Source organism: Parasteatoda tepidariorum, chromosome 1 (genome assembly GCF_982258835.1).
Source record: "Parasteatoda tepidariorum strain Cologne lab strain chromosome 1, Ptep-v5.0, whole genome shotgun sequence".
NCBI lineage: Eukaryota > Metazoa > Arthropoda > Arachnida > Araneae > Theridiidae > Parasteatoda > Parasteatoda tepidariorum.
This window is the reverse complement of record NC_141755.1, coordinates 36,562,159-36,581,318: the sequence shown is the minus strand read 5'-3', so window position 1 is coordinate 36,581,318 and position 19,160 is coordinate 36,562,159. Positions and strand designations below refer to the sequence as shown.

General features: G+C 31.0%; 1 protein-coding gene across 1 annotated transcript in view; it reads right to left on the bottom strand.

Moving 5' to 3' along the window:
• LOC107445139 (uncharacterized) overlaps positions 1 to 19,160 on the bottom strand; it is a 93,155-nt gene that overhangs the window by 24,323 nt on the left and 49,672 nt on the right. Inside the window, exons 19-29 of the mRNA XM_087161861.1 lie at positions 18,763 to 18,981; positions 17,485 to 17,554; positions 16,050 to 16,282; positions 11,101 to 11,274; positions 9,161 to 9,277; positions 8,509 to 8,628; positions 7,548 to 7,670; positions 5,140 to 5,196; positions 2,399 to 2,934; positions 1,968 to 2,043; positions 1,170 to 1,322 (exon numbers count right to left, since the gene is read on the bottom strand). Of these exons, the coding sequence (XP_087017987.1) occupies positions 1,170 to 1,322; positions 1,968 to 2,043; positions 2,399 to 2,934; positions 5,140 to 5,196; positions 7,548 to 7,670; positions 8,509 to 8,628; positions 9,161 to 9,277; positions 11,101 to 11,274; positions 16,050 to 16,282; positions 17,485 to 17,554; positions 18,763 to 18,981 (1,878 nt within the window). The remainder of the gene's footprint in view (positions 1 to 1,169; positions 1,323 to 1,967; positions 2,044 to 2,398; positions 2,935 to 5,139; positions 5,197 to 7,547; positions 7,671 to 8,508; positions 8,629 to 9,160; positions 9,278 to 11,100; positions 11,275 to 16,049; positions 16,283 to 17,484; positions 17,555 to 18,762; positions 18,982 to 19,160) is intronic.

Genomic DNA, 19,160 nt, shown 5'->3' with positions numbered 1-19,160 from the left:
TCAAATTGAAATTAAAAGAATTTTGTGAGCTTTGAGTATAATAAGAGAAAATTTCAACAGATCTTTTTTTACTGACATTTGGAAGACAAATACCCTTATTTTTCAGATGAGGAAATAATATGAACACTTTCTAACTAGAATCAAACATTAGTTAAATAAATTAACTTGTAATAAAAAAAACCTTTTAATAAAAATTCAATAAAAATTGCGGCTTTCAATTCAAATATTACAAATTAATCTATTCAAATTAACACTGTTCCACAAAGGGAAAAAAATGTTTCTCCATAAGTATTTTTTTTTTTTTTTTTTTTTTTTTGAGTTTTACAGAATAAAATTTAAAAGTCTGGAAATTTTTAAATAGCAGCAAAATAAAAATTATTGTACTACACTGAGAAAAACTTATGGTCAAGATTACCTGAATATGGTAAATTTCACCATTCCCTGGCTCTATGGGAACAGCAAAAAGATCGGTAATTGATACCGAAGCTCTTTGGTAATGATTTTGGTAAAATTAACAGGAAAATATCGTTTTATAATAAGTGATAAAATTTGGTAAATCTGGTAATGTTATCATGATATCATAGAGCAAGGAATGAAAACCATTTATTCGGTCAAGTTTGCTTTTCAGTTTTCTATTTTTTATTAAATGAGAGATAATGAAAATTATAATTTTGAAAACAAAAATTTTCGATAAATCTTCATCCTTTTCAATGGCTCGCCAGCCCAGGATGGGCCGTAGTCTTCATCAATATCAAATTCCAACCTGCCCTCTTCTTGGATAGACTCTTCCAGTTTATAACTTTGAGAACTCTTAAATCTGTTTCAAGGCAGTCGATTCAAGGGGGTCGTCAAAAGGGGCAGTCGTCTTCCCTTTTTTCGAGCTCCGGAAGGTCTTGCGTTGAAAATAATTTTGGTGACCCGCTAATTCATTCGGTAAACCGTTACCATATAAACGGGAAAATTATGAAATGAATAGTTTACTTCATAATACGGTAATTTTACCAGAATATTTTTCTGGGTGAAATATTAATTACATAAAATTAAGAAAATACTAAACATGCTTAATAATGAGCTAAATTAGGGATATAACAATAAATATTTATTACACAATAATTTCAAATAAGAAAATCAAATACTTTGCATAAATCATGCCAAGACAAATTACTTACCACAATTTTTAAGGTGCGTAACATCTCTACAACCTAATTGATAATTATACTGATCAAACTCATAGAGACATCGAGAAGATATGTTTCTGTAAACACCGGAGAGACATTTCATGTAGTTGGTAGAATTTGTACAATTCTCATTGTATTCAACAGCTAAATAAATTAATAAACATTTATAAATCAATTTGCAAACTATAAAAATCATTTAACTCTGGTACTTTTATCCACAGCTAAGTAAAATAATAATTTAATTACTCAATTTAAGAATTATGAAAATAAATATACTCAAGTATATTTATTTTGTTGTATTAGGTACTTTTTTATACAAATGACAAAAACAAAAATTAAACATATGAAAAAATATTCTTTTAAATTAAATATGCAGCATGTTTTGTTAAGCTGAACAAATATATTTTAAGCTTAATTTTTTCATGTGTTTTTAATAAGTATTTCATATATGCAAATAAAAATAAGAATTCAAAAATAAAACTGTGTTTAGTTTTAGAGTTAATTTCACTATGGTGATTTATGAAAATATAAAATATGGAGCTTTCAGACAAAAAAAAAATTGATCCCTGTTTTAACTAGAAAATTTTAATTAATAAAAATATGCTTATTTAATTTTTTAACATGTAAACAAGATATTAATCGTAAGTGAAATATTAATTCCAAGATATTCTCTCGTTCAGGATACAATTTACCATACAATACTCCAATGCAATGCTGCACTATAAACCCATCATAGCTCATAACAAAATAAACGTTTATTTCTTTATTAAAATCCCACTAAATCCTTACCATTTCCCCTACATTCTAAACGTCCAATCCTGTGAAATCCATATTGTCCTGTTTTATATGTATGCCCAAATCTAACCTAGAATTAAGAAGAAAAATTTTGCTGGAAAATTCAAAATGAAAAAGATAAATTTTTTTCTCTCAAAATTATATACAGGGTTATTCATAATTCCCTCCTGGGTTTCGAAGCATTATAGTAAAAAAACGAAGACGAATATGGCAAAAAAGAACATATGAATTATTCCGAAAGTATTCAAGCTTTAATTTAAGCAGTTGCCGGTAGATGGCAGTAACATGTAAAACTGAAGCCAGTTGTAGTAAACATAAGGTTGTAGTAAACAGAGGGAATTATGAATAATCCCGTAGTATTACTGACATTTTAAAGTCAATGTCGTGTTATAAATGGTTCTCATGAAAGTTTTAAAAAAAATTACTTCTAAAACAGGCAAAGTTCTCTTGTCCGTCAGATATCCTTCGTCTTTAGACCATTCAAAATTCTTCACGGAATCGCAATTGCAGGTATAATTAGGATTTCTACAACCTGTCTCGTAACATCCACAGGTGAGATTCGATTTGGCCCCTCCCCAATAGTACTGGGGTTTCTTATCCCACGATACCCACCAACTGATAGGTTTCAAAGAACCAAAGTGAAATCCTGTACCACAACATTCCCAGACAATGTTTTGTCGACATGTCTTCGAGGCATTGATGAGGGCTCTTATTTTGTCCATTCCGTTGTCGTAGACAATTGAACGTATGTAACTTCCTGGACTTTCGCGACTGGATCGAACATATATCCTTTCTTCTGAATCATGATTCACAACTGTGATGACTTCGCTGGAATCGGAGTCAATTTCGCAATAAACTGGGAAAGGTGGAACTGATCCATCTGAACCATCAGAATCAATGACGTAGTAGCCACTGGTTCGTATGTTGTCTAGCATGTAGAGATCCAAGCATGTTCTTCGATCTGAATAATAAAAGAATGAAATTTTATTAAAAATGCAATAAAAGTACAATGTTAAAATTAGAATAAAGAGTACAATGTTAAAATTAGAATAAGGAGTACAATGTTAAAATTAGAATAAAGAGTGCAATGTTAAAATTACAATGAAAATACAACGTTGAAAGTATAATGAAAAATAAAGTATCAAAATTATATATTTTCACTACCTAATACCAAAATTCTAGATAATGAATATTTATTTATCCTCTACAAATTTAATAAAATAATCTATTATTCTCGATTCATCGACGAACACATAATTTCAGGATGAAATATTGCACTCATTCTCACTAATATTAATTTAAAAAAAACAACTCTACAATCTTAACAATTTTGTGTTTTACATTAACAGTGTTTTTTATTTAAATAAAAAAAGCTTTGTTTTAGTCAAGTCTAGTTTTTGATTCAATTTTAATTTTTTAAACAAGTCTGGCAAAGTTTACTTAATATCAGCAAGTATATATCAAAATTATATTTATCAAGCAAAATAAGGCAGTTATAAATTAAGTTAATATGCTAGACTAACATTTCTCACGAAAGAAGCATATAAAATGTTTTAAATGTAGCTATTTATTTTTCGAAATAAGCTTATAAATACACATTCTTCCCTACTCGCCTTGCAATCTTCCAGCACGTTGCACCTTTAAATTTTTCATGCACGATATTTTCGAAGTGCTGGATTGAGGAAGAAGTATTGAGTACCTAGAACTCTCAACATTTTTTTATTGGAGCTACATTAAATCCCTTGTGTATAAGGACAAAACTATTTTTGTTGAACAACTTAAGAGGTTTGTCATTGCACCTTTTAATAAATTTCCATCCTAAATACTGCAAAGTTAATTCCATTACTGCGATGAATGGTGACATCTCTGTGTTAATTGGCATAAAAGCTGGCTAGATTGAGCAGTACCTTTCATTATGTTGTGGTTTAAAAAAAGGTCTTTTTAAATTTATAACCAAAGATTTCACTACAAATTTTGATTTTACCTACATTAAATCATTTGTACATAAGGACAAAATTACTTTTGTTGAACAGCTTAAAGCACGGGTCATTGTTGCTGTTAATAAAATTCCATCCCAAATACTGCAACGTTAATTCTGCTACTGTGTTAAATGGTGGCATATCTGTATTCATTAGCATGAAAGCTGGACAGGTAAAACTGTATTTTGTATCCCGTTGTTGTAGTCGTGTAAATAATGTTTATTTAAAATTTTATAATAAAGTTAAATTTTGTCCATATCATACGCGATCACCTGTGACAGATACTGCCTAATTACTGGATTGGGGAAGCGGGATTGAGCACCTAAATCTTGCAACATTTATTGATTGGGTCTACATTAAATCTCTTGTGTTCAATCCAAGGATATTGTTCATCCTGCGATTCAGGTTGTGTATATAAAATTCTTTGCCTACAAAAGAATTGTTACTTTTGAAGCATCCAGTATCACATTCTATTTAACCCTCATTCGTCTAAAGTTATGTGGAAGAATTTTTTTGCGAAATTTAAAAGGCCTTTGAGTATTTAGTAACGAAATGTCAAAGGTGATAGAATTACATGGAATCACTCTAATTTTACCAAGTTTTTATAAATATGAAATTTCACTCATTTTTTACTTTTCACTTTCTTTTAAATACAGTTTATAACGAGTGTGAAGGGGCCCAATTATTTGCACGTATTAACTGAGTTTCGTAAAAATCTTCGAAGTTCATCCATACTTACCAAATCATAAATATTGTACTTAATTTATTCATGTTTTATTTCTGTCCAGTACAAAATAAAAAGCTTATTTGCTTTGAGCTATCTTATTGTCTTTATGTTGCGTTATATTGCTCTTTGGTTAAAACTCATGACCTGGAAAACATCGTCATTAGTCCTCTCCTATTCCCAGGATTTATGACTCATCATTAATTTTCAGTTGTCTTCGAAATGTTAAACAAATTGTTTCAAGAAGAGATTATCTTAGCTGAATCATGATGAAATTTACGAATCACTGAAAGCTGGGGTTTGCTCATTTAAAGCAAGCAATTCTCCAACAGACTTAATATTGAACCAGTCAAGTATTTCCAATTCCTTCGCTAAGTACGGGTTCACATTAAATCAGGGCTCGTTATAAGCAAGCTCGACTGTACAAAGTTTTATACGTAAAATATTTTTTCTAAGGAATTACCTCTCTTCGAGCAAAGATTCTTCTCTTCCTCTCTCCCCATTCTATCTTCTTTTCTAGCTAAAAAAAATCCAAATAAAAAATTTTAATATTACAATGTGTGCCTCAAGACAAAATTTTTCAAAGAAACTAGTTTAAACCATGAAGACTTAATTTAATGCATACAAATCAAAGAAATACTAGATATGCTATTAACATTTGCTGCTTAAATATCTTTATTATCAGAGAAAATAACTGACTATAAATTAGTACGCTTATATATGCACTTTTTCCATCATTAAGCAAAATCCTTAAAATATTTTTCTTGATTTAAAATTTGCAGATATTAAAAAAGTATGATAAAATATCTTGAAGAACATGCATTGGATTGGTTAAAAAAAATATACGTATAAAATCTGCTTAAAAGTTCAATTTAATGATTCCGAACTAGACCCACAATCTGAGAGTAAGGCTGGAATTCGAGATCCTAATAAAGTAGTTTGCCTGCATAATTTTCATTCCATTGAAATGCATCATGGACTAGATGTTTTACTCGAAATTCATAATTGAGAAATCAAATTAATGGATTTTTTATGAAGATTCTAATTCTGCAATAAAAATGGCAGTTTTTATCGAAAATTTCGAAATAATCCAACGCTCCATTAATTGATTGAGGGAGGTAAGTCATTAATTATGACTTTTCAAAGCATCATAAGTATCTAATTACTTATTTAATCATATTTCTCTAGATTTCTCCATTTTAAACATTAACTCATTTGCATTTTTTATCGATTATATCAATGTAGTTCTTTTTCATCAATTATATAGATGGACCAAAATTAAACAAAAAAACTTAAATCAAGGTTGGTAGTTCATTCTGGTATTCATTGAATCCAAATGTGCAAAAAATAAGTTTGGGTCATATTTTAAGAATTTGATATTGCGTTTCACCCCAGATGATGAAGTTAAAGTCAAATTTGGTGCACTTCAATAGGTCTTTTAAAAATGTATTGCACGTATATTTTTAGATTTTTGATGTGGTGCTTACGTCTCATAATATTATACCATTTCTATACTTTTCAGACTGCAGTATTTACAGAATTTTTTGAAAATGTTGTAACAAACTTTTAATAGAGTGTAGGGTACATCACAAGATTTGAAAATATCATAACAGTCGATGATCAGAATTGTCGTTGTAAGCGAATAGGCGATGGTTGTCTTCCCACTATGATGATGCAACCGTTCATCTTGCAAATCTACATGAGTGCTTCTAAGTAATTTCGATGTAACTGATTTATGGAACTTTTACATCTTTCAAAAGAGCTCTATCAAAGCTATCATACATCACGAACCAACGGACTCTGCAATGGATCTCATGGCAAAGACTCATTTGTATTTCAAAGAAATCGGTGTGTGCACATCATTTTGGGGTGAAAACTCTGAGTATCTGAGTAGAATTCTAAACTGTATTCATCGAGTGCGCCATTGATATCCAAAAAGAATTTTCAATTAATTATTGTAAAGTCCTTTCAAATCATATACCTCAACGAGAACTTTCCTTTCAATCTCTCAGTAAAAAGACTTTTTCCTCTCAGAAAAGATCATCTTTTGATGATTCAGCAATCCTTGAACTGTATTTCGTTAGTTTTCATTTTGACATGAAAGCACGTGATTTTTGAAGAAACGCTAGAACGCTCAACTCGAAATCTCATTGTTGTGCATTTTGGGAGTTGGTAATTAAAATGACGGAACTAGTAGGATGGTTAGATTAAAGAAAATAAACAAGTAATAAATAATCTAAACATAACAATAAGATTAACATAAATCTAAACAAGCCTTCAGGTCTGTATGGTGGACAAGAATTTGGCTTCGTACTAGGCAGATTCCGGGTTCGCAACCCGCTTCGGACATAGGTGTGAGTTATTTGTGTAGTTAAGCTGACATTGAGTCAGCTATATGGTGCCCACGAATAAGTGATTATTATAATAGTTAGATGCATTACACATTACTAGTTTGTTTTACTTGGAAAAAATAGAATGGCCAACTATTTCTTTGTTAATGACGAAATTTTTCCTTGAAAAAGTGACGATAGTTCCTTCGTTACTTTGCTCAAATGCTCTTACGGAGCATATACCAGAAAACGGTTTCGTCAAAAGCGAATAGAGTTTCCGGAAATTTGAATATCCATTTTTTACAGTGTACGTTTCCATTCATTGGTTGCTTTACAATCACGCTACCTAATGGTGTATCCAACCTCGGCAAAACATTTTTCTAGTAGCTCAACATTTTTGAGTGACCCAGTACCTAAGAATTATTATTATATTAATTTGTAGAGTTTTTTACAATAATTTTACGAAACATAAATTCCTGTTTTTATCAATAATGTGTCACACATTGTAACAAACTGCTAAAATCATCAAACGATTCCTTACTACACCCAATCTGCTCATCTTCATGATAATTTCCAGGACAGTCTCTATGCCCGTCGCAAAGTGCATGCCTAGGAATACAGGTACCATCATAGCACTTGAAAGTTGCGTCGTTATTACAGTATCCTGTAAGGTATACAAGAGAAAAAATAATCACTGGTTCAAAAGACTGCATATATAGACACTATTTTTCTGTTACAGTTAAAAAATATGTTCAGAAATACATAATATTATCAAATCAAATAAAGAATGGTGTCTTAAAACTATTACAGTAATCGTTTTCTCACAGCATGGCAAGAATTTTTTCTGTCTTTTATTTTTAACTATCATGGGCTCACCGTTCCGTGACTAGGTAATAACAAGTTTCAAACTACTGATAAAAAAAAATTAAGATATTATAATAAATTTGAAATGATGGATAACAAATAACCAAAAATAAAATTCTATCCAGAAAATTGAATCTGTATTTAAACTCAGACTATAGTCAAAATATCATTATGTCAGGAGAAATTATTATTTCCGGAAGATCATGTTTTAGCAATTAAAATTTTAAAACGTCTATATTTAAACTTTTATGCTCAGTGTGTTTAAATTGTCACTTTGAAACGTTAAAAAATTAAAAAGTTGGCATTTAAACTTCATTATTGTTTACTTTGTTCGAATGATCACTTCAAAATAGTTAAAGATGTCCCAACATTAACTTCACAACAGAAATTTTGAAAATTTAAAAAATGATAAGAAGGAATTCAAACAGATATTCTTCTAACATTTATATTTCAAGTCTTTTTTATTATTATTATTATTTAATTTTACTGAATATATTTATTTTATTTTTCCAAAAAATTATTTTAAAATTTTAAAAGATAAATAAAATAAAATAAAAACATGTAAAGAGTTTTTGAAGAATATTCTTAACTGAAAGTGCCTTGAAATTTCTTTTTTAATAAAAAGAAAGGAGGTATACCTTTGCAATCAATTTCATCTGTTCCATCAAAGCAATCCAAAAGTAAATTACACCGTTTTTGGAAAGGTATACACTGTTTATTTCTGCACTGGAACTCATATCGACCACATTGTCTGTAATCTGTCATGTATGGGTAGAAAAATAATAAAAATAGCATACAAATTATGTGAGATGCGAACTACGCAAATTACAAGACTATAACAATTTTTAATTGAAAAAATATAAGGTAAATAAAAATCGACTATAAAATTACAGAAAGAAACCATCAGCAACATGTAAAAAATATAGATACACGTTATAATACAGATAGAAACCATAAAATAACACATCAAAACATGAAAAAGGCATAAAAATACTATAAAAAAAAGGGGAAATGCACATTACTAAAAATAGGAAACATAAATATACAACGTCTGAATAAACTTTGAGTATTGCTGCCCCTTGGAAAACGGCATTAATGTTAACTTTACATTAAGCTCTAATGTTTCTTCGAGATATCATAGCTAAAGTTCAAACAACCGATACTCAAACTGAAAGGCAATGAAGATCGATTAATCTACTTTTAAAATAAATTTTGTTTATTAAGTAGTCATTGTCGCTTAAAATGCCAAAACGAAAAAAATTGAGTGTTCAAAATAAGACCACATCTTACCACATCTGCTTTCATCAGAGTTGTCCCCACAATCATCTTCATAATCACAATATCCATCTACTATGATATAATTTCCATTATCGCACTGAAAGCTGCAACGAGGACAGGATTCAAGGGCTACAACAATAGACACCATTTAAATAAAACATGTATTTTTGAGATTGAAAAGAATAGTTTAATTAAATAAGTACTCTGTTGTAACTAATGTTGTTGTGTGACATCGAGTCACAGGCTTTAACTTAAAATCCTGATCCAATTCGTACATCGCCCCTTAAACCTTAGTGCAATTGGAACAGTTTCCCCCGGACATTCCATTCTTTCCCCTTTTTTTTGGAAGGACAGCTGATCGGTTTTCTTTGATCTCGCACGTGAAAGGTGCGATTGCTCGAGTCTTCATAACCATGATCGAGAGCTAGTTTTTAAAACACTTTTACTTCCATTTCAGAAAGGGAGAATGACACTGTGAAAAATAGGAAGTAACACTTCTACTCACACGAAGGGTATAAATATCATGAGCGCATAACGCTCATTTGCATTCGAGATCAATGTTACATGTTGGCTCCTTGGCGAATTTTAGTAACACAATTCGCGTCAATCCTTTCCCTCACTCATTTGTTCGTCATTGGATTCAATCGATTCTAAGAATAGTCCAGGTATAAAACTTAAAACAATCCATTCTGATGTCGTCACGAAACGCTTCTTGAAGTTTTTCCCGACCCAACTGCCTACAGCGCCCTCTAGCAACACTTAACGGAAACGGTTAGTTGTTTTAGTGGATGTGAATAGTTGACAATCTACAGTATATTATGTTGTGTCTGTGTCATATTTTTATTTACTTCCGCACGATAATATTTGTGTCAAAGCGTTTTAAAATAAATCAAAAAACCAAAAAATTACAAAGAATTTTATTAACTTCAATCAAAATAATAGTAAAAACGATAAATTCATAGATCCATCAATCTAACTTGTAGTTAAGCGTTCTGCCGTAGCGTGGCGCTAAAACCGTTTGGACCAGACTGTTGCCATTTTTGCAAGCTGTCGTCTTTTTATATGACTTCTAGAGTAGAAATTCTGTATACATTTCTTAGTGATTAAATCCATGGAATAAGGAAATGATGTTCATTTTTATCAAATTTTACGTTTATTTTGGGAATCGCTCATGAGATCGTCAATAAGTGTTTTCTTTTTATGAAATTTAGACACAGTTAACGTTGTTTTTCGAAGCTCTGTCACCAAGGAAAGTAAAAAAGCCATAGCTTACGTGTCTTACACTTAAAGCAATGCGATGATTCTATATAATCTTGCCGTGAAGAAGAAAATTAAAAGTTTTTAAACTTCTTCTAGAAATCGCCAAATTGGCCTAGAGGAATATTATCAAAATCACTGCCGTATTCTCAGTTTTGGAAAATTTTTATGAGCCCAGATATCATTAGAGTAAGTTTTTAAGTATTAAAGTATTAGACCACAAACACTTTTCATCTTCACAAAAGTATTGCTTTTCCCCTTATTGATGTTTAGCGCCATTTTCAAAATTAACTTAGACAGCGCTGGCTTTAGATGAGCTAAACTTGACCTAACTGTCATGAGTAACAGATGCAAACTCACAGCAGTTATAAGAATAGCATATTTTTCGCGAAAAAGCATCATTTCATATTACGACGGAGCCTTTGAAAAACAGTTTTAAGGCGTTTTTAATTCAAATGTCCAGGCAAAGAATCATTCAGCATTTCGTTAGAAGTCGGGTCTGGTTTCTTCGAACTTATAAGTACAGCTTTGTTAAAAAATATCTGCTTTTTGTGAATATTAAATTTAAAACATCTTAACTGTGTTGAAAAGAAAACATTTAACTGCGATATCATAACTTTCATCAGTAGTTAAACATTTTAGAAAATATACCTAAAGCATAAAATTTTTTTCTAAAACAATTATGACATGCTTACTGCAATTATACTCATCACTACCGTCCTTGCAATCTTCAACAAAGTCACAGACAGAAAGAATTGTGATTATTTCGCCATTCTGGCACTGAAAATATTTTTGACTGGACATATTTACTGGGACAATTTCATGCGTATTGATTTCAGAAAACAGCGAAGGAATATTCCTGGTAGCATCTAAAATAATATATAAAATAGAAAATTTTGATTAGTAAACAAAGCGTTGCGTAAAATATATCTATCTTAAAAAATGACACTACCTTTTTTATTACAAAACTCATTATCTTCATTACAAATAAAAACTAAACAATTTTTTTAAGAAAATCAAGCAACAGGGCTAGCGGAAACGCTCGCATTTCTACGGATTTAAATTTCTCAACATAGAAAATTATTTAAGATATGTGTTCAAAGTAACATACAAACTATAATTACTAATTATTTATAATTATTATAAACTGGATCGAGAACAGGAACTGGAACTGGATCGAGAACCTATATAATTATACAGTAAAAATTATGTTTATATAAATTACAAATATAGCTTTTACTACTTAAACTATGATTTATAGTGAAAATTGAATTCAACTATTAGTTTTTAATTGATTCTATTAATTATTAAATTTTATAATAATTATTAAATTTCATGTTAGTTATTAATTTTTATAATTATTATTATAATTTGATTTATAATTATTATTATAAAATGTTTAATAATTTTCAGCTATTTTTTTACTTATTATTTATTTATCCCGAATCATTAATTCATTTTTACATGAATTCATTTATATTAAATATCACTTATTATTTTTGTAAAATTGAAGCATGTCATTGATAAATTGCACAATTTTGCAGGATTCCTACTCAAAAATCGATCAAATTAAATAGCTATATTGTCATTTCATTTTATTTTATAACCGTCGTTGAACAACCGATACAATTTTGAGTTTACGATTACTAATATTCAACTCCGTTGTCTTGTAATTTTGAACCCTATCCAGAACACAAGAGAACTCCTGGATCAAGTATTGGGAGAACTTTTTGATGGAATTAACCCGCATTTGCGTTGCATGAAGCGGAAAATCTCCCACGGCAAGCTTGACGGCAGGAGCTATTAACCCATGATTCATCCACCGCTGAGTAGGGGAGAGTGGGGTCAATTGTAACATTTTTTACTTAACTATTTATAACTAGCAAAAAATCCAATATATTATTAGTATTAATTGACAGACGAGTAAAGTAGACTATCCCCTACTAGAAAAAAAATAAATACCTGATTTTAAATATTATTATATTAGTTATTAACAATTTTTGACTTTCGTGCACTTGTTACAATTGTCCCCACTTACGGGGTCAATTGTAACAGTTCATAAATTCAACTAAAACATACTTAATTATACATATTAGTGATACATATTAGTTCATAGTTGTGATATATTTTTTTATTGATCAAAATAGTAGTGATATTTTAGGAGTAAAAATAATAATGAGCAGAGACCTAAAGGGTTAAACTTTTAACTTTAAGGGGTTAAAAATTTTAATTTATGCTGTGAAAGGTGACAAATAAAATAATGCACATGCAACATAATATAAATGATATAGGAAACTATTGGTGGTTCTTAAAGAGTTAAGTAATGGTTTGTAAACGTACGATTATTTATTTTCAGCTGTTACAATCGTCCCTTTACTTATTGTTACAATCGTCCCCAAGACGTCATTTCAGCTTCATTTGTTAAAAACAATGCTAGTTAATTAGCAAAACTAATATTTTTTTATTGAAATGTTAATTAAGGTGTCCACTTACATATTCGGTTACTAATTTTTATTTGTTTAAACGAAATTACTTTGTTACAATATAATATTCTAATACCAAAAAAAGTACTTGCGTGACGTAAAAATATCTTTTGTGGTGTAACTCTTTCAAAAGTACATAAAAATGGTTGCCAGCAGGGGTGTACATGTAGATTTATTAAATACATCTTGTGTGCCACCTAGGAACCAAATCTAGAACCCGACACTCGAAATTTTTGCTCTGTTACAATCGTACCCTGTTTCAATTGACCCCACTCTCCCCTATATTTTACGCCAACACTGTGGTCAGGGCGAGGGCGAGCGCTAGACGGAATTCTCCTCGACCAGTCATCACTGGAATTCGACCCCGACCCACGTCATTGGAAAGCGGACTCTCTATTCCCTGAGCCACCTCTGCATCGCTATATTGTCATTGGTGAAGTTTTTAGACAGAAGCATTGGGTTTATTAATATAATTATCTTGAGCCTGTGACAATACAGCGGTAAGTCATACCTCTTTTCTAGTTTTTAGAGATAGATACTTTATAGGTCCCCAATAAAACCACGATACAGAGTCATACATGAGAATCGAGGTGTTTTTAACAAAAACTCTCATAAACAAACGCATTTCTAAACGATTTTAAAAGCGTTGCTTATTATTATACATAATCAAGAAAATCATATATTCAAATATTAAGCGAAAGAAATATATAGATGTTTCCATAACATACCTTTAGAACCCTGGTCTAAAAAGAATTTAAAAAATACCCACATTAAAAATAGAATATTAAAACAAAAAGGCTATGGGAGAAAAGCCATCAAATAACTAAAAAAAAAGCGCTATCGATATCTAATAAGTCTTTCTTTGGGGGTCGGAAGTCAAAACCTACTTGATTGTCGGGGAAAACAGAGAATTGGAAGGTTCTGAATCTCAGTTCAAATGATGCTCTGCTAAATCTGCTCCCCCTGTAAGTTATTTTTCTGCTACAGCACGTACCGCACAGAGCAGTACTCCGCGTTAGTTCACGATGCGCCTTAACCAAAGTTAAATAAAATGCTCTTTCACCGAGAAAATTAGAAAAGATTCTGAATTTACAATGTTCTTAGATAATAAAAATCGAAAAATTAAAATAATCTCTGGAGAGATTTTTAAAAAAATCCACTTTGAACATTTTTTCTCACGAAGTATGATATTTCAAAAATGTTAGCATCATTTTATACTTATAAATAGAAAGAAAAATAATATATTTGTATTTAATATTCATAATAACCTTTTATAATAAATTTTGTAATTATTAGAAGTTTTTTAATTGTTAATTATAGTCGATGAATCACTATTTAAAAAAACAAAAATAATGAAAACTTAAATCGACTTTAGCGACACAAGCACTGTGACTTTAAAAATGGCAGCTTCCATTCGTGTGTACACGAAGTAGAAAAGCAATTGAACCAGGATAAAAAGCAAAACTTAATATCACAGCTCATTCTGTCGATGATTATTTTGATTTTAAGGAATTTCCTTTCGTTTGTATAAAAGGCGATGAAGACTCGGATGCTCCTGCGCTTGGAGTTAACTGCAAAGATGTTCCTGCTTTTGTTCATTATGTGAAAAATAAACGAGATGTGCTGGATGTTCACTTAAAAATGGGCATTGACGGTGGAGGTGGATTTTTAAAACTACATCTTTCTGTACAATCAAATGAGTTAGACTTCGAGTGCAGCGGTAAGCGTGCTAAGTATGATGAGGGGATAGCTGCAAGAAAATTTAAGGATTCTGGAGTTAAACGACTATTCATTCTAGTAGCAGTTCCGAGTGCACAAGAAAATATAAGAATGTAGATCAACTCACGTTGAATATAAGTCCTTTCCACAGCAAAATTGCAACCGATTTGAAGTTAGCGAATATCTTAGCAGGTATAATGTCGCAGAGCAGCGCATACCCATGCACTTATTGTTATGCCAAGAAAGATGAGCTAAGCAGCTGTGGTGAATTGAGATCCCCCGAAAATGTTTCATCGTATTATACAAGTTGGCTGACTGAAGGAAAAGGTTCAAAAATCAAAGCGAAAGATTATTTCAATTACATTCATCCACCGCTATTGCAACTGTTGGAGGCAAAACATTTCTAGACATTATTCCACCTCCAGAATTACACCTTATGCTTGGTGTTGTTAACACTGTTTTCACGCATATGTTGAAAGAGTGGGAGAAAGAATCGCTGACATGGACAAAAGCTTGTCACGTTCAGCGTGAAATCAGACAAGGATGTTCTGGGTTTAAGGGAAATGCATGCAAAACACTTTTGGATAAGAAGAACTTCTGCGCCAGTTTAAAAATTTAGAAATACTGAAGTATGTTAAAGTATTTGACGACATCAAAAAAGTGGTTTCTGCATGCTTCGGAAATAGGCTTGACCAAAATTACAAAGCATGTATAGAAGCTTTCAAAGAGAGCTACATGGACTTTGGTGTCAGCCAAAGGTTCATGCAGTTTTTCTGTTCTGTGACAGTTCTGTGACAAAAACGGTGAAGGATTAGCATTTTTTCGGGAGCAGGCGATGGAGTCCGTACATTTTGATTTCTTAAAGTCTTCCTGGGAAATGAATAAGGTTGCTGCAAATCACCCGGATTATCCTAAACACCTTTCGATTTAGATATAATGCTTCATATGTTTAAATTGATGTAATTATGATTAAATTATGTTACATTTTCATATTTTATCAGCAGTAAAGTGTTTAAATAATAAAAGTTTAATAGAATTACAACTGAAAAATCATTATTAATCATTTTTTCCTTTCTATTGATATAAAAGAACGCTAGATTTTCCAAAATATCATACTTTAAGAGCAAAAATGTTCAAAGTGGATTTTTTTAAAAATCTTTCCACAGATTATTTTGATCTTTTGATTTTTATTATCTGTTAGCATTGTAAATTCAGAATCTCTTCTGATGTTCTAGGTGTAAGAGCATTTTATCTAACTTTGGTTAAGGCGCACCGTGAGTTACGTATTCGAAGAGCTGAACTTCTCTTTTTTATGCTCTTTTTTGGTTTTAAAGTAGTTTCCTTCCACTCTCCTCATTAGTGGTTGCAAGCAGAATTTTACGACGTACGTGTTTAACCTTCTCTTATATTCATAATGTTTTTAAAAAAAAGCAAGTTCTTACTTATGGGTACTTTGCTTTTCATTTTACAAATATAGCTGTTCAGGGAAGCATTCACACCAATTTTGAATCCTCCAAAATCAATTCCATCTTTTTCATAAAAAGTTAACTTTCCCAAAGAACATGGGATGTCATGCCAGTGGGCAGTCGAATGTCCACTATCCACTCTCAACATTGTGCAATCTTGGTAAGTTCCACCATCTGGTTGATTCGTGAAGGATCGACTGCTCATCGCCCTACAATAAAACGACAAATTATCCAAATTTTCCTTTTATTCATTTAGAAAGCAGCTTTTATATTAAAAAAGACATAAATTTAAAGCTAAGTTATTAAGCTTTACTTAATATAAATAAAGCTTTAATTAATATAATATAAAGTTTAAATTATACGAATTGTAGTAAATTATGATCCGAAATTACTCTTCATTCATTTGCGATAAAACAGCTTTTGTCTTGAAATATGACTTGAACTTGAAATCTTTATGACTTGTGAATGAGTTTACTCCTAAAAAGAATAATCCCAAGAAACTTAAGCGATTATGTTGTATATGTATATAAGTTTAGTTAAGTAGTATAGTGTATAATGTAGAGGTTGGCATTAGGTATATTGATTTAAAATTAATTGCACACATTGTGAAAATAATAAACTTTAATAATAAGAAAATTAACAAATTTAAAAATAGTTTTAAAAATGGCTATAGTGTGTCTACCACTACAAAAATACAATTCCAATTCACTAGTATATAAGACATGATTACTCGATCCTATGTTGGGGTACCTTTTCATAGATGACAGTCGAATTCTACTCTCCTAACATTGGTGACCTCCAAACGTGTTGTGAACCCGCCTACCTTGAGAGAAACTACCACTTCGACTTGAATACGTCTACTTCGATTGAATGTCCACATTGACAAATTTGACTTGCTACTTCTGATTGTGACATCATCCACCTAATCGCGCTGTTGTTACTCAATTTTGATCACACATAACGTACAACGTATACACTAGACTCCTAACGGTAACACAGGAGTGACCGCGAACTTATTACAGCTCTCGTGATCAGCACTCTAAAGTTTGGTGATCTTAATACGGATCTCTCAGCTTTTCATAAAACAGCAATGAATCAACTATTGGTATCCATTCATCGAATTCTATCACAGCTATAATTGGGTGGGATAGTACTGTAGTGTGTCAACCACTACGAAAATACATTTCCAATTCACTAATATATAAGACATGTTAACTCGATTCTATGATGGAGTACCTTTTCATAAATGAGGGTTAACATGGTCAGATTATACTCTCCCCACATCACTGCTCCGTCCTGAACACTAAAACAATTCTGCGGTCAGAGGTGGTGGCTCTGTTGTTATGCGTGGATGTGTATATTTATAATATTTTATATTATGATAGTATAATATTTTTAACGAAAAACATACCAGTCAGCATATATCATTGGATTACCATCACTCCATCTATAAACACCTTCTCTTGCATCGTCATTAAGTCCTACATAATGAATATATTTTTATTATTATATAATTATTTAAGGATATAATCTTAAAGGGGCCATTTTAATACGTAGGTCATATTATGAACTTGGGTAATTTTTATATATATTACGAAATTTATTTGAAACATAAATGTTATTTTCATTCATTTTTCTATACATTTTTTAAACTCACTTTTAAAAAGTCAAAATTTCGAAAAGATATGCTCCGTATCCGACCTCTAAATTTTCAAACAGTATAAGTTATAGTTATCAAAGTACAGTTATAGTTATCAAAGTACAGGCATGTATAGTAAAGTGCTATGCTCTGCAAGAAAGGTCCATGCACTCCACTACCTATGAGCTCTACTTACAATGCTACCTGATAGAAAAATAGGGAGTCAGCTTTCCTTTCTCGAAAACGGTAAGAGATAAATGAAATGTGAAGTGCGAAGTTGTGGAACCGTATGGCTTTTTTTCGAAGGCTCCATCGGAATATGAAATTATGCTTCTTTGTGAATAGTACGCTGCTTTTATAACTGCTGTGAGTTTTCAAATGTTACTCATGGACTGTTAGGTTAAGTTTAGCCTATCTAAAACCAGCGATGTCTACGCTCATTTTGAAAATGGCGCAAAACCTCATTAAATGGAAAAGTCACAGTTTTGTGAAAATGAAGAGCGTTTGTGGTCTAACTTCTTAATATTTAAAAACCTACTCCAATGCGGCTTTACTTGGGCACATGAAAATTTGAAAAACTATGAATACTGCAGTGATTTTGGTAATTTTCATCTAGGTGGAAAAAAATGTCTCCAAATGGGTGATTCTTAAAAAAGTTTAATTACTTTTAAAATACTTAAAATACTTGACTGTTCTAAAGCCGAGATAATTTTTCGCTGCAAGATTATTTAGACAGTTTAAAATCATCGCATAGCTTTAATTGTAAGGCTACATTAGAATTTCAACTGACGGTTTTAATCTCCTTGTGATTTGGGCAAAGAAAAACTCCGTTGTTAATAAAATGGTTTTATACCGTTAAATTATATTTTCGTAAAAATAAGCGGTATTTTTTACAGTGTAATTAAATGTATAAATTTTGGTATAAGATGACTGAGGGATCCTTGGGATCGAGGATCGAAGCGAACAAGAATAGAATTTCTAGTAATGCAAAAAAAAATTATAAAACCTTAAGTAATTTCCATGAGTATATTTGAATAGCTTTTAAGTTACCTATGTAGAGTGCCTTATGCTTTGCATGCCATACATTAGTAAGGAAGTAATGAATGATAGCATTCTCTTTCTCGTCCAAAATGCTCACTAAATGGCTACTCGCATCATAACTTTGACATTTTCTCTCTGCTTCGTACCACTGTATCGGCACGCTTCCATGATACGCATTGTAGCAATATCCGTTGTGATATTCCCATCCGGGGAGACAGTAGTCTTCATCTTTAAAAATAAAAAAATAATTGAAATCTGTTCAAATTTAGTTTAATATATTTATGAAATTCAGAAATAAGGATACACATTTACCTTATTTTCTAACAATAATGTGTTTAAGTTTGAATGAATTTGTTATTTCACAGTGTGTCAAAAAGTAAAACTTAATGTTAATCTATTACAGATAT